We start from the raw sequence: 27,473 nt of genomic DNA on the forward strand, positions 1-27,473 counted from the left end.
AGACATACATACATGTACAGAACAGAAGTCTGTTGTGGGACAAAGATAATCCACATTATACAATTGACAGCTTTTATAATTTCAGGTTTCAATACAAAAATGTTACTACTGTCTATGAGACAGTTATCCAAAGGACATCTAAAAAAAAAAAAAAAAAAAAAAAAAACATATAATGCTGTACCTTCTGGCTTTAACAGCTATGGTTTAGCCCAGCTAGCTTTTTGTGGCAGTGTGGTGTGATGGGTGTACAGGAGTCCCAAAGCCCCAGGTTCAGCCATTTGCAAATTCTCCTGTCCAGTACTGACTTCTAAACCCATAGGCACAAAATTAACTCTCGCCACTTTGTAATGCATGAAGGACAACCCACTATAACAATGATCACCATGCTTCAAAGAGGCAATTAGTCCCCTTTAAAACTATGCTCCAAACACAAGACATTTATTACCAGTTATCCAGCCAGTAAATAGTCTCACATAATCCTGTTGAACCTCTTCCAGCAATTAATCAATTAGACTTAGTTAACCATTTATCATTTGGCCAAATCACTAGCACCTGATAATTCTGTAAGTGGATTTTATACCACCAAATTCTGATAATTTCAACAGGAGTATAATTGATGGGTCAGTTTCAGACCAGTTTTAAAACTTGTTTGTGAAAAAAAAAAGGTACACAGAGATCAAGTAACTTAACCATCACTTCCTCTCAGGGTCACTTAAGACGGGGATAAAAAACCAGGATATTTTGTCCTGCTTCAGTTTTCAGCCACAACTGCAAGACCATGCCTTCTGGTTTATTTTACTAAACTGACGATCAAAATCAGCAGGTGATGCAGAATTCAAGACACAAGCTAACATGCTCTTGTGGCATAATGAAGAAAATACACCTTTCCTGAGTATGAAAACATGCAACTTCAACAGTGTATGGTGTACCAAAAACAGTTCTCTTGTGTAGACGTTAGTTGTGTTTAGCTGCGGTTGTGTGCGTTCTGTGGACACTCCCTAGGGGTCAGAGTCCACATCGCTGTCCCCCCCGATGGAGCGGAACTCCTCACTGTCCTCCTCATCCTCGCTCAGCTGCACTCGAGTGAGGACACTGGGTCCGTGGTGCTGCCTCGCCGCCTCTTCCTCAGCTTCGTCGTCGTCGTCCTCCTCCTCACTGAGACCATACCCGCCTGCACTGCTGAAACTCTGGGCTCGGTTGTGAGACTGCGAATCCACATCCTCGTAGCTCTCATAGCTGTGAGGAGAAGAGGGGAAAAGGTTCATCAAGCATGTAAAACACTAGGAACGTTCAAAAGATTCCTTAGACTGGCCGCACTGCCTCTTAACCTGGTCGCCGCATATTCAAAATAAATAATCAATAGTAATGCTTGGAGAGGGTCTGGCATGAGGATGAGAAATTAGAAGTCAAAACAATTGTGTTTGAAAAGTAAATTGCAAAGTGTCAGCAGTGATGGTAAAAGTTGTAAAAGTTATTATTAGTTTATTCGGTATGCATTAACTTTCTCTCCCTATATTCCTTATGAGAAACATCTTTCATTTTGACAGCTAATGAAGTTCCATTCATCAGGGTAGAGCAATATTTGCTGTGTAGCACCAGAATATTGGAATTCATGTCAATATCAGGATTTCCCCACAGATGGGACTGCACTGGAGTACCACCGATGAGTCTTTCTTTCTACTGGACGGCATAACTAAGCCTGTCGCCCTCTACACCAGGGGTGTCCCTCCTGGTTTTTGTTCCAGTTGTACCCCAAATTACTTAATTGGACCAATTACGTGCTTATTAGAAGCTTAACTGGCTCAATTAATTAACTTAGAACAAAATCCAGGAGGACACTGGCCCTCCAGAACCGGGATTGGACACCCCTGCTCTACATCCATCTGTGTCAAATCCTGGGAACCATATTAAGAAGCCAGTGGAGAGGCACAATTACAGAGAGGAATGACCCCAAAAAAGTTGTATTTTATTTATTTTTTTGCTTAACCCCCTTAACTTACTTCAGAGGTCGTGCTAGCTGTTCTGTTCATATATTCCCCAACGCACATGCTCAAAATACTGCGTCACATCCATCACATACTAAAGAATCAGTTGTTAACACAAAGGCTAATAAACTCCAGGGCTGTGCATTTTGGTACATTTTTATGAACATTTAAACTATGCTATATCATACTTTTAACAATGTGTCTGTGTATAAACATAGTGAGCATCAAAAGAAACTTATCACTTATATTTGGATAAAATTCACAAGATGTGATTGAACAATGACAAAAACTCTGTTTTAGAGCAGATGCAGTGACTTTTTGTTGTGCTGATTAACAAATGACCTTTTACTGTCTGAAGTTATGGGGGGACAGGGGGATACTGTGAAAGTCACAGGCTAGTCGTGTGTGTGGCCACAGTTGGAAGCAATACAAGCAGTACATCTGCGACGCATGCTTTGCACCAGGTTTCAGATGTTGTCTTATGGAACCCTGGCCCATTCCTCTTGTAGTGCCTGGATAAGCATCTGCCTGTTCAGTGGTCTCTGAGCCCTAAAAGCAACATTTAAAAGAACCAAAAACATTCTCAATGTCCATATGAAAATAAATGTGTTATAATAGTGATAAGTTTCTTTTGATGCTCAGTATATGCATACCAACACACAACCGTTCCCAAAACAACACGATGGGATTCTAAGCAGTGTTTGTTGCATAAATTTCTGTGTTTTCATCTTTTTTTCAACAGCATTGTCGTGTTTTTGTCTTAAGCGAAGATTCTTGAAAATCTGTACATCTGCGTGTATATGCATTTTTTTTGCCCAGCAGATTTATCACAAACATACACTATAGCACATCTTGCTGTCTCGATAAACAAGCCACGGGTACTTCATCTCCCATTCAGAATTATAAGAACACGTTTTTCATTTGTGTTTGTCTGCATTACTACTGCTTGCATCTGCTTTGGTCACTGTAGTACAGTAGTCTCCGGCTACAGAAACCCCCTCGGGAAGCAAGCGCAGTGCTCTCCAAGACTGAGTTAAACACCAAACACAATATGAATCAATATGTATTTCTTGTCATGATGCATGTGCATCAGCATATGAAATGGATTATATGTGTATGTTAATCATCTATAATAAAGTAACAGACAAACTAACGTTAATAAAGTAACTGTCAAACTGAAATTGACTCGCCACCCCTACACACGTTAAAAAAGCAGCAGCAATATAGAAGACATGCACATTATTTACCAGCAAATTGCTTGGCGACTTGTGTCTGATTCAGGTTTTTTTCAAACTTGAACAATTTCCAGCTTTTTGTAGCAAGAGAAACAGCGGCACATTTCGCTTTTGAAAAAACTGAATAAATCATTTTAAGTTTGATGATAATTAGTTATCAGGTTACAAAACAGTACTGTATCCGCTGTAAATGACTCGCTATCGGTGCCAAGGAGGTGTTCTTTTAAGTAAAGTTCCTGTTCCTTTAGCCAGAGTATTTACAATGGGAAAAATTAGTTTCACCTTGCTTAGGTGAAGTGATCTCAGTGTTCAGATACTACTACTGCCAGACACTGATGTGGCGCCAGAAACGTCTAATAGTAAATATCCTTCTTTAATATTACTGCGTAAGCCAAATATGAGGCTTATTGCTGCCACCTACAGGACCGGAGTGTGCATTAATCAAGGCAGTTATATTCCAGAACAGTTTTTTTTTTTTTTTAAAACAAGTATTTTACATCCATTTTGCTGCAGTGTAACAATTACCACAAATATGCATGTCTGCATCCCTTTCCCATTCTGTGTGTCCTGTGAACACAAAACAAAATATTTTTCCATCAAATGGATTTATTTTGCACCTAGGATGCAAAATTTTGTGTTAACGTGACCCCTGCTACTTGTTATTAACCTGGGTCCCATGTTGCCCTTTCCCTTACCTGACGTTGCTGTCCTCCAGCTGCGATGGCTCTGCTCCGTCCCCCTCGTAGGACATCATGCTCTCATCATTATCCAGCCCCAGCATGGTGTTCTCTTGGTGGACATGCAGCTGCTTTGGCCTGATGCTGCTTGACTCCAGGTCAGAATCACTGCCACTCTCACTCAGGTGAATTGCTGAGGACACAATTGTATTACCATCACCACATTACTGCATCAACTTTCACTCCACTGTTTCTGTACAATCACCATGACCCACAATCTCATGCATTACTTCAAATATTTTCCGCAGACAGACTAGTAACTCAGTCAATGAAGAATGTGGAATAACTTCTTGTCATAAATGTCTATGCAAAGATTCACATTTGGGCAGGCAATTCTGAAGATATAACCATCATTAAGCCATCTAAAATCAGAGGTCACAATTCATGCAAGGTATTAAGAGCCTGAGATAAAGAAGAGACCGCTTTCATCCCAACTGTGTCTTACAATATAGCTAGAAGTTACTCAATTAATACTGGCACCACCATTTTTGTATTACTTTGAGAACACTGTGATGAAGCTTTGAGTCTGAAAAAATATTGAACAAATATGGCAAGGTTTTAATATGATAAAATAATAACTAATATGATAATCAATAAATAAACAAATGATATATTCTGCGGAGAACGCGAGAAGCAGACTGAATGCTTACAGGAGAAGGGGTTGTCTCCTTCTTCATCGCTGGCATCATCATCGTCCTCTCCTTCAGACATGAGCAGATCCTGGTAAAGCACACTGGCTTGGGGTGGCCGCAAAGACCCTTCCTCTTCATCGTCATCCCCCAGATCCCCCTCACCGTCATCCATCTCCTGAGGGACAGAGCAAAGGAGAGCCATCAGCACAGGGCCCTCCCACTACATTCCCTTTGGGGATGGATTCCAAATGAAAATATTATCTTAATTACTCCTCGACTATTCCTACAATATAGAAATCTAGGGTACCAGGCCTCAATATACAAACTCTGGGAGTGAAAGTCTAAAGAAAGAAATGAAAACATGACCCCCCCATAGAGGTAATCTCTTACAGGTGCTGGAGTCTTTGGTTTGCCATCGTCTTCCTCTTCATACCCTTCGATATCCACGTCGGACTCCTCCCCGCCAAGCCGGCCACGTCCGTGACGCATCTGTGAGAGCGAGGGAGTGTGAGACACGCAGAAGGATTGCAAGAGGTAGAGAGTTAGCAAGAGTGAAGGAGAGGAAAAAAAGGGGTAGGAAGCAACCCAGCAAATACACAGAAAAAACATAGCCCTAACTTCCACCCCCAGTGTGGCTGTAAAGTTACTTTTCTCACTCTGAGACCTGGTCTTTCTATCCTTGGGTTTTATAGACCTGAGCCTGTACCTGGATTTTCTCCCTGCCCTACTCTAACCTGGGCAGCATTATGTCTCCGCATGTGGCGACTGCCAACTGCTCCAGGCTTTGGGAAGGCATCTCACCTGCAGTCCTCTCTTCTCAGGTGTGGTTGTCGGTGTGGCCATTGCAGATAGGTTGCTGTCGTCCAGATACAGGCTGCTATCTCTGGTCATGCTGAGGGAGGTGGTGTCATACAGGTCAAGGGGCTGTATGTAGAAATGGAATGGATTTTGTCACTTAAGTGCAGCTTTTCAAGTAGCTTAACAAAGGGGGCGTTCCTGTCATAACCAACACACTCGGGAACAGAGTGGAAGAACCACACAGTCCTTTATAACCGGAAAGTTTAAGAACAGAAACATTTAAAATAAAAGTTAGTCATCATTTTAGATTAAAGTAAAACTCGGAGGAAACATCTCTTAATAAAATGCTCAATGAATTTTATATTGAATGTTATACCTGTAACCTTGTATATAACAAGGATTCCTCTAAATTTGTTAATCCATGAATATTGACTTACCTTTTTATGAAGCAATGTCTACTGTTATTTCTAGATTCATATGAAAATGTTGCAAACAAGTATTTTATTAAAGATAGAGAAAATCTCTACTCATGTTTAAAATACTTTTATTTTTAAAAGATCAATTGATCACATTATCAAAACACAGGATTTTAATAATTAGTCTTATTAGTGCTGTAAAACATTGCACACTAGAGGGTTAACATGTTTAAATTATCAATCCTTTTTTGATTCAATAGTGTGGTCCAGTATTGGGGTGTAGAGGTTACCTGTGGCGTGTAGGGCCCGGGTGTCATGGGGTCAAGGCTTTCTAAGTCTGCAGCATCCAGAGCTGCCTCCTTGGCTGTGGAAATGTCCTTCTCCAGCTGAGTGAGGTGCTCATCATACTGAAGAGAAAGACAGAATGTTAGTGTGAGGGGAAACACCTGGGGGGTTGAACATTAATGTGCATGGACACATTCCTTACCTCTGCCAGGGTCTGTTTGCAGACAGTGACAATGTCCTCAGCTGTTTTGGTGTAGAGACTGTCAGGGCCTGGGAGAGACAGGAAAGGGTTTGTATTTATTCTATTTAACTGGACTCCAAACAGAAGCGAAAAATGCATTCTATCACAGAGACAAGATACAGTGCTCCCTTGTTATAAGGCAATATATATATTGCCTTATAACAAGGGAGCACTGTATCTTGTCTCTGTGATAGAATGCATTTTTCGTATATATAGGCAGAATGGTAGTGTGAGCACAACTCCCAATTGCCCCATAATGTAATCTTAACATAACTTACACTGTCTCTTATCTGTAATAAAGGGAATTGGAAAGTATTCTTTAAGTGTGTGTCTGTGTGGACGTTGCTCTTTAAGAGCATTCATAAATAGACCCCCCCCGCCCCCAACATTTTTTAAACTCACCATTATACTTCACACTATTTGTATGAATCAAGTTCACATCGTACAGAAAAGCTTCTCGGTGCTGGTATTTGTGTTTAGAAATATTCTACAAGAAAAAAACAAAAAAACAAAAAAAAAAATCAGTTGCCTCATTTCAACAGGTTCTTGTAGTTCTGGTGGAACGATTCATGGGGATACAATGAACTCCACTAGCTGTTACCTTTCGGATGTTCTCCAGGTCCATGGGGCTTACAATCACTTTGTAATAATCCGGAACGAACTTCTTATTCACTGGATGGTGGAATGGCCATGACTAGAGAGATAAATATTAAAAGATATGTTATCCATAATTGTACCACAGAACAGGTAAGTAAGATGCTGTGGTAAACAATCAGTAATACAAAAGTAAACTAAATTGTGTGGTAATGCCTGAAGCCAACACCAATGCTTTCAGAACACTGTATCAATGTATCATTAAAGATCACTGTTCTGTATAGAAATGTGCAACATTGGTACTGGATGAGACTACCAGAAACAGAGAGAGCAGTGTTCTACCAACTGCAATCAGATACATTTCTGTCACATCTAATAAATCAAGGACTCACATCAGGCACTGCCATCATCTTCTGAGTGACAATGTTGTCAAGGATGAAGGAGAAGGCAACTTGGTCGTCATCGTCCAGCAAGGGATTAATAGCCTTCTCGAGCCGCACTAGCCTATCCTCTTTCTATTTGGGTGGAAAGAAAATATTAGTAGTACCTGTGAAGGATTCTAGTGTTAATGAAAATGTCATCCACAACATCAGAAACTCAATCATAAAATCTAAAAAATAAAATCCTCCTCCATAAGCCTACAACTGCTGGGATTTTGTAGCTCTGGTTGAATGGACTATGAAACCGTGGATGGTAACCAAAGCTTATCAAACAGTGCATGGAACCACCTCTTCAGAGGAAGAAGGGCTTCAACTACCTAACCCTTTTTAAAAGTGGAATCCAGGTTTCCAATAGAGATGTGTGTGCTCATTAAAATGTGTAGTATGTGTCTTGAAAAGCTCCAGTGTTGGTATGATTTACAAGATCCTGGCAGACTGACCTCCTTCAGCTTCTCGTCACAGAGATCTAGCATGCATTGTGCAATCTGGGTCAGAGGATGCTTTGCACCTGCAACAGAAAGGACATGCTGTTCAGGGAACAGCTCCATGTATTCCACACACACACAAACAGCTATATAAAAACTATAAAAGACTAGCGACTAACAACTACTAGAAAGACAAGAGTCACATACAGTATTGTCACAATCCTTATCAAGAATTGCTTTATGGAGCTCTCTCACACACACACACACACACACACACTCCATTCTCCTATCCTTAGTTAGCTGTCTCACTTTGCTTACATTTTCACGCATATAAAGTTGTCTTGAAATATCTATAACAAGACAAAGCAGACCTGTGTGTCCCTTTCAGATCACCTACTCCAGACATACAGTAAAGAAGAATGGCACAACATGTATTAAGTATTGTTCTAATTGGAAAAAGAATGTCCAATACATATGGTCCACAGAGAAAGGTTGATCTAAAGAAATACAGTAAATCGTAAGCAAATTTCAACATATTTGCGGGGTGTTCGATAATGTTTAGACCGAACTTGTTTGTAGACTGGATTATGCAAGCTTGGCCCTCCGTTGCATTGCTTGCTGTGTTTCTGTCTCGCTGTGCCATCACGCAGCACCCCATATTCCCCAGCTTACCGTTGTAGGTGGCACTGTTTTTCACAATGAGCTCCACGTTCTCACGGAATTCCTCCCGTGACGGGTACATGCGCTTGCGGACATTCTCCCGCAATGTCTGCAGGTCCATGGGCCGCGTGATGATTTTGTAATAATCCTTCACCACCTTGGCATTGACCGGGGTGTGAAAGGGATAGGTCTGGGAACGGCAAGCAGAGGGGACGTCAGAGAGCCGGGACTGGGGAGGGAATATACATGGAGAATGGGAATCCGGGAGAGAACACACAGGGAACATGGAAGACTGGGAGGGTCAGATGTAGGACATGAAAAGCCACACCGACAGACATAATACACTGTTTTCAACTAAACCAATTAAAATATTGAACTGATCTGATTTAAAACAGTACTAGTTAGCGATTATTACTTTAAGCTTATTCACAAAACAAACAAAAACACCTGCCTGCACATTTATGTTAGCAGTAAATAAATGTCATGTTTTGTTTTTGATCTTGCAGTTAACTCCTATTTAAAACTAGAAAAGTTTAAATACAAGTTTTTTCTGTTGGTTTATAAATTACTGTTAGTGCAGTTCAACTGCCCACGTGATTTTTACACTGCCCACCCTTCAGTCTGCATTTCATAACCATTATTATAACCAATGCTGTAGAATGGAATTAATTTTACTTAAATCACCCCACTCCGTGAAAAGTTAATGAGAACCATTCCCAAGACTGAGCAATTTTGAATGCATTGTAATCTAAAATCTACTTTAGTTTAAACTGGCTGGAAGTCTTACGTTTGGGTGGTCCCGCATGTCGTTAATAATCCCTTCGAGGATGGAGGAGAGGGTCACCATGGGGTCAGTCCTGCGCCGGTGGATTGATTTGTGTGGCCGCTGTGTGGTACAAACACAGTGGGTCAGTGCATAATTTTACAATAAAGAGCCATGTTAGAGACTAAATATCAAGTTAAAAAAAAAAAACAGTTTCCAAGTACAACAGTATTATCTTAGAGAACTCTGATCTCATTGACTGTTCTATTATAGTTATCAGGGTATGAAGGGCATTTTGTGCATGTTACATTGGGTAAGTCACCCTTATCAATCAACTGGCAAGCCCAAGATTTTGATCTGTGTATTAGGACAGACCTATCCCCACAATAATCTTAGGCTAGTCTGATAACACTGATCAGTGTAACAACCGTGCCATTTTCATGGAATGCCTGTAAAAGCCAGACCATAATTAATATTATGGGATACACTATCCCTGATATCAAGTATTCTGGGGTACACTCTGCTCTCACGTTCAGGTAGTCGCAGTGCACGGTTGTTCCCACACGACGCTTCTTCTTAGGGGGGAGTTGTTGTTTGGGGAACTTCAGGACCAAGGACTTCCTTCGCACCTCATCCGCACTGTGGAGCAGAAGAGTTGGTGAATAAGCTACTGTGCTGACCCTATCTATGTCTTTACCTAATCAAGCACCCACTTATTAAAATTAATTCTTAGCATGTAATATTGTGATGACTTTCCCACCCATACATATTTGTCCACTTATCATTATCTAGCCTACCTCTTAATTCGAACTACCCCTTATACATAATTTTCTACAAACTTCTTCCTTTCTCTCAAGTGAAAAAAGTGGATAAATTGCAGCGTATTTCTCACTGAAAGATGCACTTCTGGCATAATCAGCCCAAATCTTAATTCCTGAAAATACTGTTCAACAGACACAGAAAATACAAAAGGTAAGAATAACAGAGTTGCCCACTCCAGGAATTGCAAGCCCTTGAGGATGGATGCACATTAATCTCTACCTTGCTAATGGAATAGCGAGGCCCCCTACCTCTCGATGAGCTGCTTGCCTAGCACAATCTTGGTCCCCTCCACTTTGATTAGCTCCTCGTTATCGTTATGGATCACTGTCTTCTCCAGCTCCTCCTCCTGCTCCTCAGTCATGGCAACCGGGTTAGAGGGCGGAGCATTGGTTTGGTAATACAGCGGACAGAACTTATTAGTTCTCATGTGACCAATGGCACCGCAGGCTCCACACTTCAGCTGTACGGACAGGAAGCACAGTTAAAGAACCAAAGCACTTAAAATTAAATAAACAGCATTTGCAAATGTTATAAACCATAGTAACAAGTTTGGGAGAGGCTCAGAAAAAGTAAAGTATTATTTCAATGCACAAAGAACTGAAGGCACACTGGTGTGAAAACAGACTGTGCAACTGTAAAAAAAAAAAAAAAAAAATATCAGTGACACAGTTGAAACCACTGAATATGGTTTGGCTACAGTAAAAGAAGCAATGTTCATTTTCTCTAGCATTTTACTTTAAGGTCTGGTCGTTCCTTCATCTTCTTGGCTTTTTTCTCGGGTGGTCCCTTCATCTTGTCCTTCTCCTGGTTCCGTTTCAGTCGACGCAGCTGCTCTTGAATACGCCGACGCTCCTTCCGCATCTCCTCCCGGTGCTGCTCGTCAAACAGGGCGAACTTCCGACTGCGACGCGGAAAGGGGAAGACGTTACATTAATCAGAGACATTATGTATGAACGACTGTCATGTCCCTGGCTCATCCACTGCCCGTGACACTCACATGAAATCCTCGTCTTTGGTGGTTCGTATCCGGGTGTAGGCATCAATGACGGAGGGTTTCCGGACAGTCTCGCAGCGCACATACTCCTTCCCGTCCTCATCGCGGAACGTGCGGTAGATTTTCAGGCGCCGGCCTGTAGCTGAGGAGTTGAGGCTGGTAACAGAAGAGGCGTCATCGTCCTTGTGGGAGCCAGTTGAGAGTGCACTGGCTGCAGGGGCAAATGAGAAGTTAATTTTTAAAAGAGTGACTTATTTTTTTTTATTATGAAATCTAAACTGACTTATCACCAAGGGAATCAGATATGTTGTGTATGTTTAAACTAGGTTGTTATTCAAGTCATCTCCATCTTTCACATAGTGAAACAAAATCTGCTTCAGTTTATGTTAAGCCAAGTGCGTTCTTTAGCACAGGTTACTGATAATATCTCTCTGACTGGCCTGTATGTTACACTTACCAAACTGTCCTAACTTCTGTCACAAACATTTACAAAACTGTTATTTAGATACTTTGGCAGCACAGATCCATACAGCTGTGACATTTTGATTTTGTCCTGTATATTGTTAATAAAGTAGAACACCAGGCTTAAAACTCTTAGTTCTTTGAAGTCTTTGGATCTTTGAATGTAAGAGTAGAGTATCTTGGTTTAATTGTTAGGAAAATAAGAGATACTTACTTACTTATCCTAGACAGCATGTTAAGAATTTACTTTTAGCAACACATTGACACAGACATTGAGACACTCACAGAAGCCCTTATGGTCTCTCCTGCCCTTCCTGCCCTTGTCCCTCTCTGGGCCGCTGTCCTCCCCCATCAGCATCCTGTGCAGCTCCTTTCTCTCCTGCTCCTCTCTCTCACGAGACAGCTGGGAGCTTGTCTTCTTGTTTTGCAGCATGTTCTCAATGTTCTTCCCCATCTCCTCGAAATCACTGTCCTCCGCTGAGCTACTGTCTGTGTCTGTCGACAGAATCTCTGCGGATTCCAGTACCCTGAGGTGAGGGGACACAAACATTTAGTGGGGACTGACAGTTTTTAGAGATACTGCAGACCACAAAGCACAAGACACTGCTGAAGTTCCCTGTAAATGGATAACATTCTGATTAAGACAAAATAATTCTCAATTTCCCCTCCAAACATACATTTGTCTTGCTATATTTCTAAATAAGTCAAATTGTCCTAACTGGTCCAAATTTTTTTGAACATTGTAATCTCCTCCCTCCCCTTCAACCCTTACACACCACCTACTTGTTTTGCAGGTCAAAGATCCTCTGGCACTCCTCCTTGTATCTCTCCTGGTGTTCAGCAACAGAAAAGCGGGACCCTCTTGCAAATTTACTCATGGGGCCCTCCCCCGATCGAGCCTGCTCCGTTGACATGGTCCTCACAACGTCTATCACCTCCCAACGGGACAGCTTCTTAATCTGGGGAACAGAGCGACTGTCAGCCTCAGAATCACCCAAAACAGCCATATAACCCTTGCAACAGGGCTCCTTAAACAGTTCTATACCCCTCACTAACCAGCCCCCATCCCATAAACCTGTAATTCCAGCAATAAAGCCAGTACATAAATAACCCCTAATTAGTCTCTTCCAAAACAGAAATCCCTGCAAGAACTCCACAAGCTAGCAGTTGATTAAACAATTGTCAAGTTTGTCGCAATCTATTGATAGTTCACGATTCAATATGGTAATTTAAAAAAAAAAAAGCTGCATTCCAGAGCAGCTTACCTCTTCTTCTGGAACCCCGAATTTGCGCAGCAGTTGTTTGGCATTTTTAAGGGACAGGCGTCTCAGATCAGCATCTGTTCCCGTCACAGTCTTCTTCGCTGGCTGTGGCTCCCTGTCATCCTGAAAAAACGAAAAACAATCCTCAGTTCATGGGATATGCTAAGACCCCATTACCCTTTTCTCCAGATGGAATTCCATGCATTTTTTTTTTTCCAATCCCAGTTAACCCACCTTCTGCTGTGTGGGCTTGTTTGGAACTTTAACATAGGAGAACCCTTCCCCGCAGCCGGTGGGGTCAGCCACCCCCGTCACCTCCAGCAGGCACTTCCCCTTCATCGCTGCTATGAAGGCACGCGTGGTGTTCCAGGGAGCTGTCCGCACCTGCAGGAGACAGCAGAAATCCATTTTCACACTTACGCTCAGACAGCCCATTGTTTTATTTCATTATTTCTTGATTTACTTGTTTACCACAAGCCTGGGTACTCCTACTAAACAATCATTTATATACCTCATCGTCGATCTTCATCTGGAAGTCTTCCTCATTTTCCTCCTCAGGAGCGAAAAAGGATTTCTCTCCATATCCAGCGTCCTGTATGAGAAGAGAACATCACATGAGTCAATCAATCAAAACGAACTATGTTGCAAAAATAAAACGTAACCATCCGAATAAACTGTGAAATTAATCATTAACCCAACACACCCGAAGCAAGCTTTACCTTGAGTCTCTGCTCTGCCACCAGCATGCTGTAGTAGGCACAGCACTGTTCTGGGGAGACCATGGCTCGAATCTCTTCTTCTGTGGGCAAGCGGAAATCCGGCTTCAGCACCCACCAGTTAGAATCCATACCTGCGGCGGGCAAAACAAATATGTTACCCAATTAGTGGTTATAGTAATCAAGTCATTTCACACCAGTCTACTAGAGTTTGTATCTTTTAAGTTATATTTTAATAATAACTATAACACCCTATGAACAGACGAGGTGAAACATTTGTCCAATGGACAGGAGATATCTTTGAATGAATGAATGAATGAATGAATTAGTGAAGGGTCAGAGAAAAAGACAGTACCTGTCCGTTTAAAATCAGCACACAGTTTTAGCCTTTTCCTTATGCTGCTTTCAGAATGTGATGGAAACGCCTTCTTTATGTCCTCCATTCGGATTCGACGTGGCCGGTCTTTACTCTTCCAGAAGAGACGATAAATAAAGACCTGCAAAGAAGATGTGGCTGTGAGACTCCTATAATATTTAGGAGGTGCTATTTCATTAACTGTGCCAGCAGGAGGGGCAATTGAGTTATTTTTGGGCTAATGCATGTACAGGCCCATTTCAAGAGCTGACTAAAAATCTATAAAGAGAGCACCTGCAGGAAGTCTCGGATGTGTGTGTTGGCCCGTTTGGAGTTGGGTCCGGGCACCTCATACAGTGGGCACTGCTGCCCCACTACAAAAATGTCCACCAGCTCCCGGATGTAGTAACCCTGTCGCGTCCGGATCACCAGAAAGTCAGTCTCTGGCATCTTGTGTAGGTATATGGGGACACGAAAAAGGTTATTCTCAAACGCCTGCAAGGAAAGAATAGAAATTTCATTAGGGACAGAACTTATCATGGTAAGCTTTACTCTTTGTGTAACACATAAAACCAGCAAAGAGGGGAATTCATAAAAGGAGAAGGTTGCAGCTCAGCATCAAATTGAGTCGTTAAGTATGCTGTAGTTTCCCCCAGTCTGCCCCACCTGTCGTCTGGATTTTCATTACTACTGGTCACAGGAGAGCAGGAGCTGAATTTTCTGAAATGTTCTTCCCAGTTCCACCCAGTCTCGTGACCCCCCACCTGGTTTTTCATTCCTTCCTACCTGCAGCAGCTGTCCTGGATGGAGCGAACCCAGAAAGGGAGAGGTGTGGCAGTAGACTGTTTCCCCATATTTACAGTCTGGTGCCCCTGGGTCCTTCCCAGGTTTCTGTTAAAGAAAATTAAGATCATTTAATTGATTTCAAAACAGAAAAAAAAAAAAAAAAAAACGACCTAAACCATGTATTGTATTGTAAAACACATCTACTCTACAGTTATAATTCATCTGCAATACTGTACAAACATACGTGTCCCGAGAAAAACAGTAACTTTTTTCTGCATTTTGGTTCCTGAGTGATGTTCTCAAAACAGGTTAATAAGATTGCAAAATCAATAGTTTACAGAATAAGCAGTATGTGTTGACACTATGTGGGCTTGATTTTCAAAGATTGGTTCTTAATAAAAGTAATGAGACTTATTTACTTAAACTTCACTGATCAAAACTGAACATTCTATTTAAGTTAACATACAAAAACAAACCATATATATATATTATTTTAAAAGGACATTTACTCAAAGTCCAGTTGCCAAGTGTTGCAAATTTGTCCCTATTTCAGAGTCTGTCTTGTTATATAGTTAAATGAATCACATTCAAAATCATACCCTCAAATATTTTGAGTTTAATCATTGGCTCATCGTGCAGAACTTACCCGTTTGTAGTAGTTCTTGATCTTGGATGCCATTCCGACCTGCATCATGAGAGGTGGGTACTCTTCACTGTACTCAGCCAGGATCAGGTCCCCGTCTTTCCCAGTCAGGTCCTGAGCCGTGCGCATGAAGAACATGTCCCCTCCACCTGAGGCCTGTCGCTCCTGCTCCCGCACCTGTACTCCACGAGAGACAAAACAATGGGAACGGGAATAATGAAACAGTCACGCTAGCAAGAATGCAGCCACGCGTCACCATCTTTTGCTTTACAGTATATGTTAACACATTGTGTGTAGGGTGTAAGGCTAGGCTGCTCTTGCTGCTCAAACAATGTGGACTGATGTATGTCCTAATAGTAGATGCTCTACATACGACATATTAACTTGTTATAAATCACAAAAATAAAGAGTGTAGGTCAGGAAAAAAAACAAAAACAAATGGTGTTTTTGTTAACTATAAATTCAAACCCTATCATATACTCTATGGATGGGATAAAATCTATAATAGACATGATGTACTGGAATTTGGAAGAATCCTTAGCAGTGACTGTTTGACTTCTCATGCATGTTTTATAAAGAAAAACTTTACATAGGACATCATGTTTCAAGATGCAATGCCTCCTACGACAAGGCAGCACAGTTCTCAGCTTCTACTTTGAGAAATGCTTTCCAGAAGCAGTTCTTTGACTCAAGGATCATGTGACTATGGAAGTTACCAACTCCCTACTGGAACTGACACTTGCTTAAACTCTAAGTGTTTAAAATATGTATGCCAACAGATCGTGTTTGTAGAACATATTTTAACAGCAGAACCACTTAATGCAATATTTTCTTTAACTTTCAGGCTTTTTTTTTTTTTTTTTTTTTTTAGCTGGAATGCAAATGTTTCCAGAACATGCTTTCTTGTCAATGCTGGGCTAATATATACATCTACTAATTTTGCAACTGTATAAAGCACATTGCATATGTATGGAGTAGAAGTGCCCTCCACCTATACAGTACCTTGGCTTTCTTCTTGATATGCTTGAAGAGGGACTGGACAGAATGTGGCCCAGGCTGGGACAGCACTCCAAACGAGTATTTCTTCAGGGATGGCCGGTGAAACAGACGCAGCTTCATGGGTCCCATGTGGGTAGGGAAGAAGGGCTGCCGGAGCTCCACTGCAGGGATAGAGTGCTAGGGAGGAAAAATAGCACAATTCATTTGTAAGGGAGTTTAACTTATCCTGAAACTAGTTTAGAACCTTATTTAAATTCAATCTGAACCTCACTGCAAATGAATGCATTCTGATTTCAAGACACAAACACTGTAAACTACCTGGATGATGTTGCCTCCGAAAGTGCCCCTCAGGCCCTGCTGTTTGGGGTAATAGAACTCATCATTGGAGAGGTTCCAGGGGTCCTTCACCTCTGGCTGAGACATGTTCTGGGAAGAGGAGAGAAAAAAGGGTGCGAGTTGCTGTGGTCATTCAAGAAATTCACTAAGATGATAGAAGCGTCTACTGAAGGGCAGCAACAAGACTGGGATTACGAAAACACAAGCAAACCAAACAAAAAAATCTTTAACTGCATCCATTTATTTATATTTTACGACACAACGTATTTTTTCATTCTCTGGATGTGTGAATATTTCGAGCTCTATTGTCACGACCGTTACGAATCTCAGATTTTAAATTACCAAAATATACATTTACAAAAATCAAAATCATGATCACAGCAGTAAATAAAAAGAAATTAACCTGTAAAGGAAACAGTTTGTAAAGGAAGTTAAAGATTAGAGGTTTGGTGTTGTCCTTTACAGCAAACTGCTTCCAAAACACTGACCTGCTGCGGCTCGTCCTTGATGACCCCAGTCTTGCCCAGCAGGATGCGGCTCTTCTTCAGTGATGACTCCTTCTTGTTCTCCTTGGAAGGGGAGTTGGAAGTCATCTCCTCCTTCTCGTCAGGTATCTCTAGAATACCAGAATGAGCAAAGGCAATAGCAAACGTATTCACAAATTACCATATATATATATATATATATATATATATATATATATATATATATGTGAATTATTTACACTGAGTTGTTCATGAAAAACTGAAAGTGATGCATAAATTATGCAAATAGATGTTTTCAGTGCTTGTTTATAGAAATATGAATAAACCTTCATACAATATGACTAGGCCCTCACTCTGATATGTACACAAACGTGTATACTTGATTTGTCTTTTGGGGGGATCAATTTGAAAACTTAGTAAACTACAGGTATTGCTGATAAACCTGCGTCAGCTTGGAAAAGTTGTTTCCTGCAACTTTCCCTTTTAGGCTGGTGATACACAATCAATTTTTACTATCAATTCTAGCTGACAACAAAAAATTGAAACTGAATTGCGGTTGTTAAATGTGACACGTTTGCAGTAAACATGTTTCAGCAGCTACTATAGTAACTGGAATAATTTTGAGACGACGTCAAAGTCGACCAGAGCTGCGCAGCAGAAACAGGCAAAATACTGAGTTCAGTTTGTCTTTAACCTCCACTGGTGAATTCCCGAAAATATTAGCCAATTCCTTAAATTCCTTATATTCCGCACATCGAACATACATTTTCTACTTGGGGGGGGGGGGGGGGGGGGGGGGGGGGGGGGGGGGGGGAACTGGGGTAAGTTTCCTCATGCATCCACTTGTTTGTAGTGATACTTCCTACTAAGCAAAATTGAAAGTGAAATCAGGCGATTAGAAAAGGCAATATAAATTAGCTGAACACACAAAGACACGTAGATAAAACTGTCAACTGAATTGCTCAAAATAGAGCACTGGCCTATTCTTGTAACTCGACTGCTAATCAGAAATATGTTGACAGCTCCAGTTGAAAAAATTGCTTGTGTATCTCGGGCCTTACAGCAGGGGTGCCCAACAAGAATCGTTCCCTCAGGTTTGTTAAAAACAGTCACTTGTTTATTGATAGCCCATTGAAGCTGGAGTAGATAGCTCTCAAGGACCCGAGTGCTACAATCTTGGCTTAAAATTTAACAAACTACAATATAATGTGGTTCAAAGTAATGACCCCAAAAAGACAGTAAAACACTGGCAGAATGTAGTGTGTGTGTGTGTGTATGTGTGTGTGTATACACGGGTAGACTGTGAAGATGCAGCTCAAAGTACCAAGGATGATGTTCTCATCGTTGGGGTCGAGGGTCAGGACAGGTGGATAAAGCTTGCGATTCATGGCCTGGTCGTCCCAGATGATGTTATCCTCCCAACGGCCATACACAAGCTCCTCGTTATCAATGGGGAAGATAGAGAACCAGGTGCGGTCATCCTCGTGGAAGGCTGGGAGACAGTGGGACAGCAGAAAGTCAATGAGGTCATCCAGTCCCCAGCACAACCCCATCCCACACCCCAGTCCAGGTTCTGGATTTAAGGACATTAATCCCCTTCATCAATCATCACCATTCAGTACATGAATCCTCTTAAACAACAGTATTTTGCACATCCTGCTCCTCGCATGTCATGGAACTTACCCCATGTAAGCACAGATTTCTCATTAATGAACTGAGTTAAAAGTGCACAAAAACTTAACACATTAAGATGACTGATTGTCTTTGTGTTAAATAGGTTTTAATTAAATTCTTACACGTGATGTTTTTGGCCAAGTTATTTATCTCATTTGGTACCATCGGTCTGAGGGAAAAGGTGCAGTTATAAAATGTAATATAAGATTGATTACAATAACTTAAAACACTTCAATTGATAAACACTGTTAACAGAATAGTTAGAAAGTAAGTAGTGTCCAATTAGTATTCCTGCACATGCTTTCATCCCCCCTCCCCAACTTCAGTTAACGTTTTTTGATTTACCTTGCTGTTCTTGAGCATGCTTATCTCTGCTTTTACTGGAGCCCTGGGTCCCAGGTGTCACCGATTTTTGGATTATTGGAGGAGGAGTGGGAGGCACCAGTAAGGAGTTACTCCGATTCAGACCTGCACAGAGGAACAAACAAACCTGTTAAACTCTGGGAATTAAAGAAACACCTCTGCCTTGGGACTCCTCATCTGTACCTTGGAAACTAGAGGATTGTGCTATACATACCTGTCACTATTTATTTATGTATTTTTGTTTTTTTTAAAGACGACCTCTATTTCTTCTCAGACTTATGTAATGAAGTATAGTCGGCTACTGTAAATCAAAAATAATCTAAAAAGAATTACTTACAGACAGGACAGAAAACTTAGGAAGCAGATTATCTTTCTTTACTCTTCAATCGTTCCCTTTTCTGGAAGTTGACGGTGGGTTTTGTTTTGCTACTGTCTTAAAACATGGAGAAGTTGCTGCATTTACCCTGCTGTGCGTTGTAAGCTGTGGCGTTCCTGGTCATGCTGGAGGGGAGCCAGCCCGCGAGACTGGCCCGCTGGGTTTTGGTCCCTTTGTGCTTCACATCTTCTCCATTCCAGATGATGTCTTCCTCCCACTGCAGCTGCGTCACCATCAAGAAGTGCTCGTTCTCCAGAAGCTCTGGACTCCTCTCCTGCCCCCCCTCGCCCTCCTCGCCTTTACAATCATCCTGCAAATAGGAGGAGACTTTCATCAACAGGCAGCTGCATTAATATTCAAACAGCCTACTATACCAAGGCCACATGCGATTCAGACTCGCTATATCCCAAATCTAGGTTAACAGAACATTCCTTGTCTCTCCCATGAAAACTTGTAACAGAAAACAATGCTCCCACTGAAGACAAAACATCTTAAAATACTGTCCCCCCCCACCGAAATAAATGTCAATAGAAAACTTTTACCAAAGGCCTGACATCAACAGAACACTATTTCCTTTAGGTGCACCTTATTACCATTCATTTTTATATAAAAAGTTTAGATTATTTACACTGGTGGTGCCAACACACACGATTTACCCAGTTTTAAGGTTACTACATTGGGTTCCCATCATGGCTATTCATGGTTCTGGCTCTGCTTATTTGCATCAGTTACTTATTTCCTATAAACTGGCTTGTACTTTGAGATCAGCAAATGGAGTCTTGGCAATTCCAAGAACTTGATTAAAACCCTATGGTGCAAATTTTATGCAGAATGCCAAGTCTGTCAGGATTTTAAATCTAAGCTCAAAGCATATTTATTTGATTTGGCCTTTCTCTATTGAGCAGTTTGGGGTTCTCTTGGCATGGCCCTTTACGTCAACTGTTGCAAAAAAAAGTAAAATAAATAAAACAGCCTTTAAGAGCCTAGTGTTCCCATGCCATCCTTACATACTCAGAGATCCAGCACCACTTAAAACACAAAAAATACATAATGCCAACATAACACTCCATTAAAAAAAGCACCCAAATCATTTCCAACCTCTCCTTTTAGTTCCTCTGCTTCCTGCGTTACTTTAACTTCAATGTCCTGTACAAAGGAGAGAAAGGCATCTTGCATGTAATTAGCCACATGTTACTGTTACTATCAAAAACTTCATGCTGAAACATCTGAATCGCTATATAAGAACACGTGTATGAGTTATGCACAGCCCGTCAAGGCTATAAATACAGTCAGAACCATCACAACCAAGCAAAGCTACATCATCTACATCCACTTTTTGTACACGTAAGTTTGGCATATGTTATACTCATTCATATATATATATATATATATATATATATATATATATATATATATATATATATATATATATATATATATATATATGTATACACACATACACACACACACACACACACACACAGTACTGTGCAAAAGTTTTAGGCAGGTGTGAAACAATGCTGTAAAGTAAGAATGCTTTCAGAAATAGACATGTTATTAGTTTATATTTATCAATTAACAAAATGCAAAGTGAGTGAACAGAAGAAAAATCTACATCAAATTAATATTTGGTGTGACCACCCTTTGCCTTCAAAACAGCATCAATTCTTCTAGGTACACTTGCACAAAGTCATGGATTTTGTAGGCATATAGTCAGGTGTATGATTAAACAATTATACCAAACAGGTGCTAATGATCATCAATTCAATATGTAGGATGAAACACAATCATTAACTGAAACAGAAACAGCTGTGTAGGGGGAATAAAACTGGGTGAGGAACAGCCAAACTCAGCTAACCAGGTGAGGTTGCTGAAGACAGTTTACTGTCAAAAGTCATACACCATGGCAAGACTGAGCACAGCAACAAGACACAAGGTAGTTATACTGCATCAGCAAGGTCTCTCCCAGGCAGACAGGGGTTTCCAGGTGTGCTGTCCAAACTCTTTTGAAGAAGCACAAAGAAACGGGCAATGTTGAGGACCATAGACGCAGTGGTCGGTCAAGGAAACTTACTGCAGCAGATGAAGACACATCATGCTTACTTCCCTTCGCAATCGGAAGATGTCCAGCAATGCCATCAGCTCAGAATTGACAGAAAACAGTGGGACCCTGGTACATCCATCTACTGTCTGGAGAAGTCTGGTCAGAAGTGGCCTTCATGGAAGACTTGTGACCAAAAAGCCATACCTCCGACATGGAAACAAGGCCAAGCGACTCAACTATGCACGAAAACACAGGAACTGGGGTGCAGAAAAATGGCAGCAGGTGCTCTGGACTGATGAGTCAAAATTTGAAGTATTTGGCTGTAGCAGAAGGCAGTTTGATCGTCGAAGGGCTGGACAGTGGTACACGAATGAGTGTCTGCAGGCAACAGTGAAGCATGGTGGAGGTTCCATGCAAGTTTGGGGCTGCATTTCTGCAAATGCAGTTGGGGATTTGGTCAGAATTAATGGTCTCCTCAATGCTGAGAAGTACAGGCAGATACTTATCCATCATGCAATACCATCAGGGAGGCATCCGATTGGCCCTAAATTTATTCTGCAGCATGACAACGACCCCAGACATACAGTGAAAGTCATTAAGAACTATCTTCAGCGTAAAGAAGAACAAGGAGTCCTGGAAGTGATGGTATGGCCCTCACAGAGCCTTGATCTCAACATCATCGATTCTGTCTGGGATTACATAAAGAGAGAGAAGCAACTGAGGCTGCCTAAATCCACAGAAGAACTGTGGTTAGTTCTCCAAGATGTCTGGGCCAACCTACCTGCCGAGTTCCTTCAAAAACTGTATGCCTGTATGTAAGTGTAACTAGAAGAATTGATGCTGTTTTGAAGGCAAATGGTGGTCAGACCAAATATTGATTTGATGTAGATTTTTCTTCTGTTCACTCACTTTGCATTTAGTTAATTGACAAATATAAACTATTAACATGTCTATTTTTGAAAGCATTCTTACTTTACAGCATTTTTTCACACCTGCCTAAAACTTTAGCACAGTACTGTATGTGTAATATATATATATATATATATATATATATATATATATATATATATATATATATATATATATATATATATATATATATATAGTAAATATGGACTGGAGAGGAGGTTTATAGTGGAAAAATGTTGGCCCAAGGAATATGGACTGGAGAGGAGGTTTATAGTGGAAAAATGTTGACCCAAGGGAAGACTACTTTTACCGACAGGGGTCTATAATAATATTTTGTGCACACAGCTTGTCTACGCTACCAGCTGGTAAATTGAAACAGCCTGAAATTATTACACCAAGTCCTTTATTGCATCTATAATGAGAATATGCCCACATACAAAACAACTTATATTAAACCAGGCTGGGCAAACTTTATTCTCCCATAACACCCCTTGCAACTTCAAAATTGCTGCGCACTTCTTAATCACATTACTGACGCTAACCACCCCTCACACCCTCAGCTGGGTCCTAACTGATTATTGAGGTCTACAACTTCTGTATTTCTGGATTACCTGTGTTCCTGAAGCCTGCTGCCCCTCCGCACTGCTCTCCTTCAATCTGAAGCCGTAGTCAAACCCCGTCCCATCCTCGGGGACCCCCAGCATGTCATACCACAGCTGGGCAGGTCCGTACCGCCACTCCGCCACTTTGGGTCTGGTCTCTGCCACCTTGTCAGCATCGCCAGAGGCCTGAGAGAATTTGGACTCCACAGGAGCCATCATCGTGATCTGGGAGACAGGACAGGGACCAGACAGTCTGAGTACAGGCATTATATTGCTTTGTATCATGTTATCATTTGAAAACTGTTTTAAATAGAGGATCAGTCTATCAATTCATTAAGCTTTTAAACTAAAACATAACATATTTGTAATATCTGCTTCATTGTTCACTAAAGATTAAAGACAATTGATACAGTGGAATGGTACATTACAATGGAAATGGCGTATTAGCAAGCTGAAACTGACCTTGTCAGAAACCTCTCCTGCACCATATTACTGACCTCGTCATCAGAGAGACACTGCTCAGGAAGAGGGGGTGGGGCATACTCATAGTCCCACCCAGACTTCTTGTCTGTTCCCGCCTCCCCAGCTTCGCCCTCGCTTGGTGGCATGTCAGCCTGTGGCTCTCTGTGTTTCTTCTTGCGCTTACGACGGGCACTGCGCCACACTGAGGGCATGTTCTTCCCAGGGCCAAACAGTCGCAAGAAACGCAGCACCTATTGGACAATTTTTTTTTTTTAAATGAACTGCCAAATACATAACTTCACTGTTTAGAAATAAAAAGGATACCACCAATTAATCCCACAAATGATAGCTTTTTTCTAATACAGTTACACAGATGGCCTCAGATTCATAATGAATTTGGAACACCACAGCCACAATGTTCATTATTGGAATTCATGTGAATATGCACCCATGAAAAGTACACCAAATGCTTGACCAATATCGAACATGACTACTGTGCTTTTGGCAGCCTTTTCATTTAAAATGGTGCAACAGTGCACTTTTACCAAGAAAACAAAACCATGGAATGGTCCAGCAGGGCTTCTCAACCCTGGTATTTTACTTTGCCAGGACGGAACTCTGGGAAGAGCTCGGTGACGTTGGGCAGTGTCTTGGTTGCATCCCGCTGCATGATCCCAGCCAGCGGCAGAGTTAGACTACCCTCCTGGCCCGGCCCTCCTGCTCCCCGAGGAGTGCGCTCGGTCTCTGACTCGGAATCCGAGGAGCTGCTGAACTCCACCTTCTCCGTCAGTGAGGAGGGAGCGATAATGGAGGGGAGGATAATCCCGTCACCTTCATCTGGAACTATAAAGAGGCATCAGAAGTTTTATCAATCTGTGATTATGTGTTTAACTTTATTAGACAAATACAAAAATGTAATATATAAGCTTACAAAAAACTATACATGTAGCACAAATTGGGAAGAGAGGACTCTGTGCATCAACCACTTACCACTGGAGGCCGGAGCTGTGGACTCCTCTTTCTTAGCTGGGAGGGAGTGCGAGGGGGGAGGGGGTGGGGGCATGAGCTTCGAGTCAATGTCCTCACAGTCGGCATCATAGTCATCTTCATCATCTGAATGGAAATAACAAACAGTTTAACTACCAATCAGAGAGACATAAATCCACATACCGTTAACTTGTCCTTATTAACTTGGCTATAACTTTACATAAGTATTTACCTGTGGTATAAGATTCTGAGTCCATCATTTCGCATTCTCAAAGCAAACATCACAACCCAAAGGGACCAAAATGGAACAGTGGACTAACTTTAGCATTTCCCCACTGGGGTCCATTTTTCGTATCAGACTTATCACAGTGGAAATTAATCTAGGAGTCTCAACTTAGCCCCTCTGTGGACATTAATCCACATCACAAAACTACCCCAAAATATTGGCACAATTGACATGTTCTGCTTGAAAGGCACAAGGGCTGAATGACAGGGATCAGGAATGATGTGTGTTGCAGAGCTAAGAGCTTGAGCTCTGTAACTAGTCCCTCATGAGCACTAAATTCAGCAGCAAAAACAAATGCAAAAGAATGAATAGAATAAATAAAACAAATCTGTTGACTACGTCAGTACCTGATTTTCTGAAGGGCTGCAGGCTGCTCATCGCCTGCCTGTATTTTCGGGTTTCATCCTCTGCCACCTCGCTGATATCAGAGTAATCCACAGCATCATCAGTACTCTTCACCCAGCCTGCACAGAGATGATCAGTTAGCAACCAGCCTCTAAGCACCACAGTGACTTGCAATCAGATTCTGCAAAGATGTCTACAACATGGGTTCTACGCTGAGAAGGGAACCTGCACGTTCAGAAGAGAACACCATCCACGTCTTGCTTGAGAGGTATGTAAAGGAGGTAGCATTATTAGTCACAAAGAGACAAGCCCACCACCAACAGCATCAGCATATCGCTATTTAAAAAGAACATGCAATGCAAAGCTCCAACAAAGGTTGGGCAGTCAAGAGAAGATGTTCACTCTCCTTTCCTTTCGATCTGAATCGTGCCTTACCTTCAGCGTCAGTGCTGGCGGGATCTTTCTCATCATCATCCTCCTGTTGCTCTTCATTCGCAGTGATTTCAGTAATGAGGTTCCCCAAACCCAGTGACCCCAAGCCAGCCAGGTGTTTCTTCGACTCCTGATAGAAAACAGAAGACAAGTTGGAAGACTTTAGACTTGTTCACAGAGAATATTGACATGCGTTTGAATAAACATTTTCAATAAAATGTTAAATACAGTGGTTTCCAATAAATTGATCGACTCACTGTGTCGAGAACGCTGTCACCCTCCAGCTGCCCATCTTCATTGATGTTCCCAAAGAGAAACCCAGTTAGGGAGAAGGGGCGGTCCTGATCTTCATCACTGTCCGAGTCGGACATCCTCCAGCAGCTTCGCAGAACCTCTCCTGGAAAAGGGCTCTCACATCACACTGCTGAGGAGACGAGAAGAGTTCTATACTAACACTGCATGTATCCTGACAGTGTTTACTGAAATGTTAACAGGAATACAAAGATATGTAATTTATGATGGACTCTATCTTTAGGATTGACAGATTTTAGATAAACAGAGCCCAGAGACTGTGCTTGAGCACTTGGCTCATAATACACCGTTTTAATATTCTTGGCCTATTTGCTTTGTAACTAAATACTGACATGTTTCACACCTAAACACTGCCTAATAAGACACATTACAATAATAATGCATATCTCAACATACAATTTGTTCTGAGGATCAGAGTATAAACGTTTCTAAAATTGAAAATTAAATTCTCCAGATATCCACATTTAGAACATCTCAAAAGCCATAAAAAATAATAATAATAATAATAATAATAATAATAATAATAATAATAATAATAATAATAACAACAATTTAAGGGGGCGTTGTGTGGCTACATTAGTTAATTTGTACTGCACTGAAGGCTGAACCTAGCAAATGGTTTGAGCTGCTTAGTGTAACTACACAGGGATAAACAAACTGCTGAGCATATCACCTACATAAACACATATGAACAAGTTTAAAACAACTGCATGCAAACATGTTCAAATCAGACTAGTAGAATCATACTACAATAACGAATAAAGCGCTACTGTCAAAGGTCACAGCACACGTTTTCAGGTAAGAAGCTATTCTTTATTTGCCTATATAATAAACAGGTTAATATCACATAGTTGAGAATACATGAAATTAGAACAGATCACACAACCTGAAAATACACGCTGCTACACCAGCCTACCGTCCCGGTACTGTATCTATGTTGATACTTAAAAGCATTGATTAGCTAACACATGCATTTCCATTCCTTTCCTGCTTAAAATACCGTATGCCTCCGTCTTTACTCGTAAAATCAGGAAAAGTAAAACAAACACAGTGATGACTAATCTGAGCTACAAATATATTAACCTGAAAGCTCCACCACTGAAGGCCGTGGATCCACGGACTGGATTTCGTCTCCACCGTCTGACAAGACCGCTTCCCGGGAACCCAGTGATGTAAACCCAGAACTCCAATTCCAGACGCTGTTTCTTTGTCTGCACGGGTAAACGGGGTCGTTCGTTGACGCAGTCTGGGTATCGACTCAGATGTTGAATACAAGTCGTTGCTTCGCTGTTTGTTTACCTTTCTGACTACTGCAGAAAGCAGATTGTATCTAGATAGAAATAAGCTGACAATCTTCCTAGGCACATCGGCCTAACTAGCGCTTTCCTTCTGCAGCAACATATTTGCAGCGCCGCTCTCCGGCCTACTGCATATTGCCATAACAATTGAAAGAAAGAACAGGCGGCAATAAACAAAACGACGTGACAGCCATCTTGGAAAATAAAAAAAACAGATAAAATAACGACGTGGAATATTTATAGTTTTTAATTTGACTTTTTGTTTTTTTGTTTTAACTCAAAGCAAATATCTGGACAATCTTTTGTCCAGCA

General features: G+C 41.3%; 1 protein-coding gene across 6 annotated transcripts in view; it reads right to left on the minus strand.

Moving 5' to 3' along the window:
- Positions 1 to 27,301, minus strand: part of LOC121295704 (transcription initiation factor TFIID subunit 1-like) — a 27,681-nt gene extending 380 nt beyond the window's left edge. Inside the window, exons 1-42 of one of the 6 annotated variants that reach the window (XM_041220684.1) lie at positions 26,947 to 27,301; positions 25,809 to 25,975; positions 25,555 to 25,681; positions 25,122 to 25,238; positions 24,492 to 24,614; positions 24,103 to 24,344; positions 23,537 to 23,752; positions 23,049 to 23,264; positions 20,583 to 20,630; positions 19,572 to 19,794; positions 19,091 to 19,213; positions 18,396 to 18,563; positions 17,075 to 17,202; positions 16,569 to 16,676; positions 16,254 to 16,427; positions 15,255 to 15,428; positions 14,609 to 14,713; positions 14,117 to 14,317; positions 13,823 to 13,964; positions 13,471 to 13,601; positions 13,263 to 13,343; positions 12,986 to 13,135; positions 12,755 to 12,874; positions 12,273 to 12,448; positions 11,775 to 12,016; positions 11,031 to 11,238; positions 10,769 to 10,934; positions 10,282 to 10,493; positions 9,742 to 9,850; positions 9,236 to 9,334; positions 8,461 to 8,638; positions 7,804 to 7,871; positions 7,316 to 7,438; positions 6,931 to 7,023; positions 6,732 to 6,816; positions 6,291 to 6,358; positions 6,094 to 6,210; positions 5,391 to 5,513; positions 4,980 to 5,078; positions 4,608 to 4,764; positions 3,916 to 4,090; positions 1 to 1,236 (exon numbers count right to left, since the gene is read on the minus strand). The exon at positions 1 to 1,236 is cut by the window's left edge and continues 380 nt beyond it. In XM_041220684.1, the coding sequence (XP_041076618.1) occupies positions 999 to 1,236; positions 3,916 to 4,090; positions 4,608 to 4,764; positions 4,980 to 5,078; positions 5,391 to 5,513; positions 6,094 to 6,210; positions 6,291 to 6,358; positions 6,732 to 6,816; positions 6,931 to 7,023; positions 7,316 to 7,438; positions 7,804 to 7,871; positions 8,461 to 8,638; positions 9,236 to 9,334; positions 9,742 to 9,850; positions 10,282 to 10,493; positions 10,769 to 10,934; positions 11,031 to 11,238; positions 11,775 to 12,016; positions 12,273 to 12,448; positions 12,755 to 12,874; positions 12,986 to 13,135; positions 13,263 to 13,343; positions 13,471 to 13,601; positions 13,823 to 13,964; positions 14,117 to 14,317; positions 14,609 to 14,713; positions 15,255 to 15,428; positions 16,254 to 16,427; positions 16,569 to 16,676; positions 17,075 to 17,202; positions 18,396 to 18,563; positions 19,091 to 19,213; positions 19,572 to 19,794; positions 20,583 to 20,630; positions 23,049 to 23,264; positions 23,537 to 23,752; positions 24,103 to 24,344; positions 24,492 to 24,614; positions 25,122 to 25,238; positions 25,555 to 25,681; positions 25,809 to 25,922 (5,967 nt within the window). In that variant the 5' untranslated portion in view covers positions 25,923 to 25,975; positions 26,947 to 27,301 and the 3' untranslated portion in view covers positions 1 to 998. Of the gene's footprint in view, positions 1,237 to 3,726; positions 3,788 to 3,915; positions 4,091 to 4,607; positions 4,765 to 4,979; positions 5,079 to 5,390; positions 5,514 to 6,093; positions 6,211 to 6,290; positions 6,359 to 6,731; positions 6,817 to 6,930; positions 7,024 to 7,315; positions 7,439 to 7,803; positions 7,872 to 8,460; positions 8,678 to 9,235; positions 9,335 to 9,741; positions 9,851 to 10,281; positions 10,494 to 10,768; positions 10,935 to 11,030; positions 11,239 to 11,774; positions 12,017 to 12,272; positions 12,449 to 12,754; positions 12,875 to 12,985; positions 13,136 to 13,262; positions 13,344 to 13,470; positions 13,602 to 13,822; positions 13,965 to 14,116; positions 14,318 to 14,608; positions 14,714 to 15,254; positions 15,429 to 16,253; positions 16,428 to 16,568; positions 16,677 to 17,074; positions 17,203 to 18,395; positions 18,564 to 19,090; positions 19,214 to 19,571; positions 19,795 to 20,582; positions 20,631 to 23,048; positions 23,265 to 23,536; positions 23,753 to 24,102; positions 24,345 to 24,491; positions 24,615 to 25,121; positions 25,239 to 25,554; positions 25,682 to 25,808; positions 25,976 to 26,946 lie in introns of those variants that run through there. The other 5 variants (XM_041220682.1, XM_041220681.1, XM_041220687.1 and 2 more) reach the window with 5 other exon arrangements.
- Between the last annotated feature and the right edge of the window lie 172 nt (positions 27,302 to 27,473).

Source organism: Polyodon spathula, chromosome 20 (genome assembly GCF_017654505.1).
Source record: "Polyodon spathula isolate WHYD16114869_AA chromosome 20, ASM1765450v1, whole genome shotgun sequence".
NCBI classification, from domain to species: Eukaryota; Metazoa; Chordata; class Actinopteri; order Acipenseriformes; family Polyodontidae; genus Polyodon; species Polyodon spathula.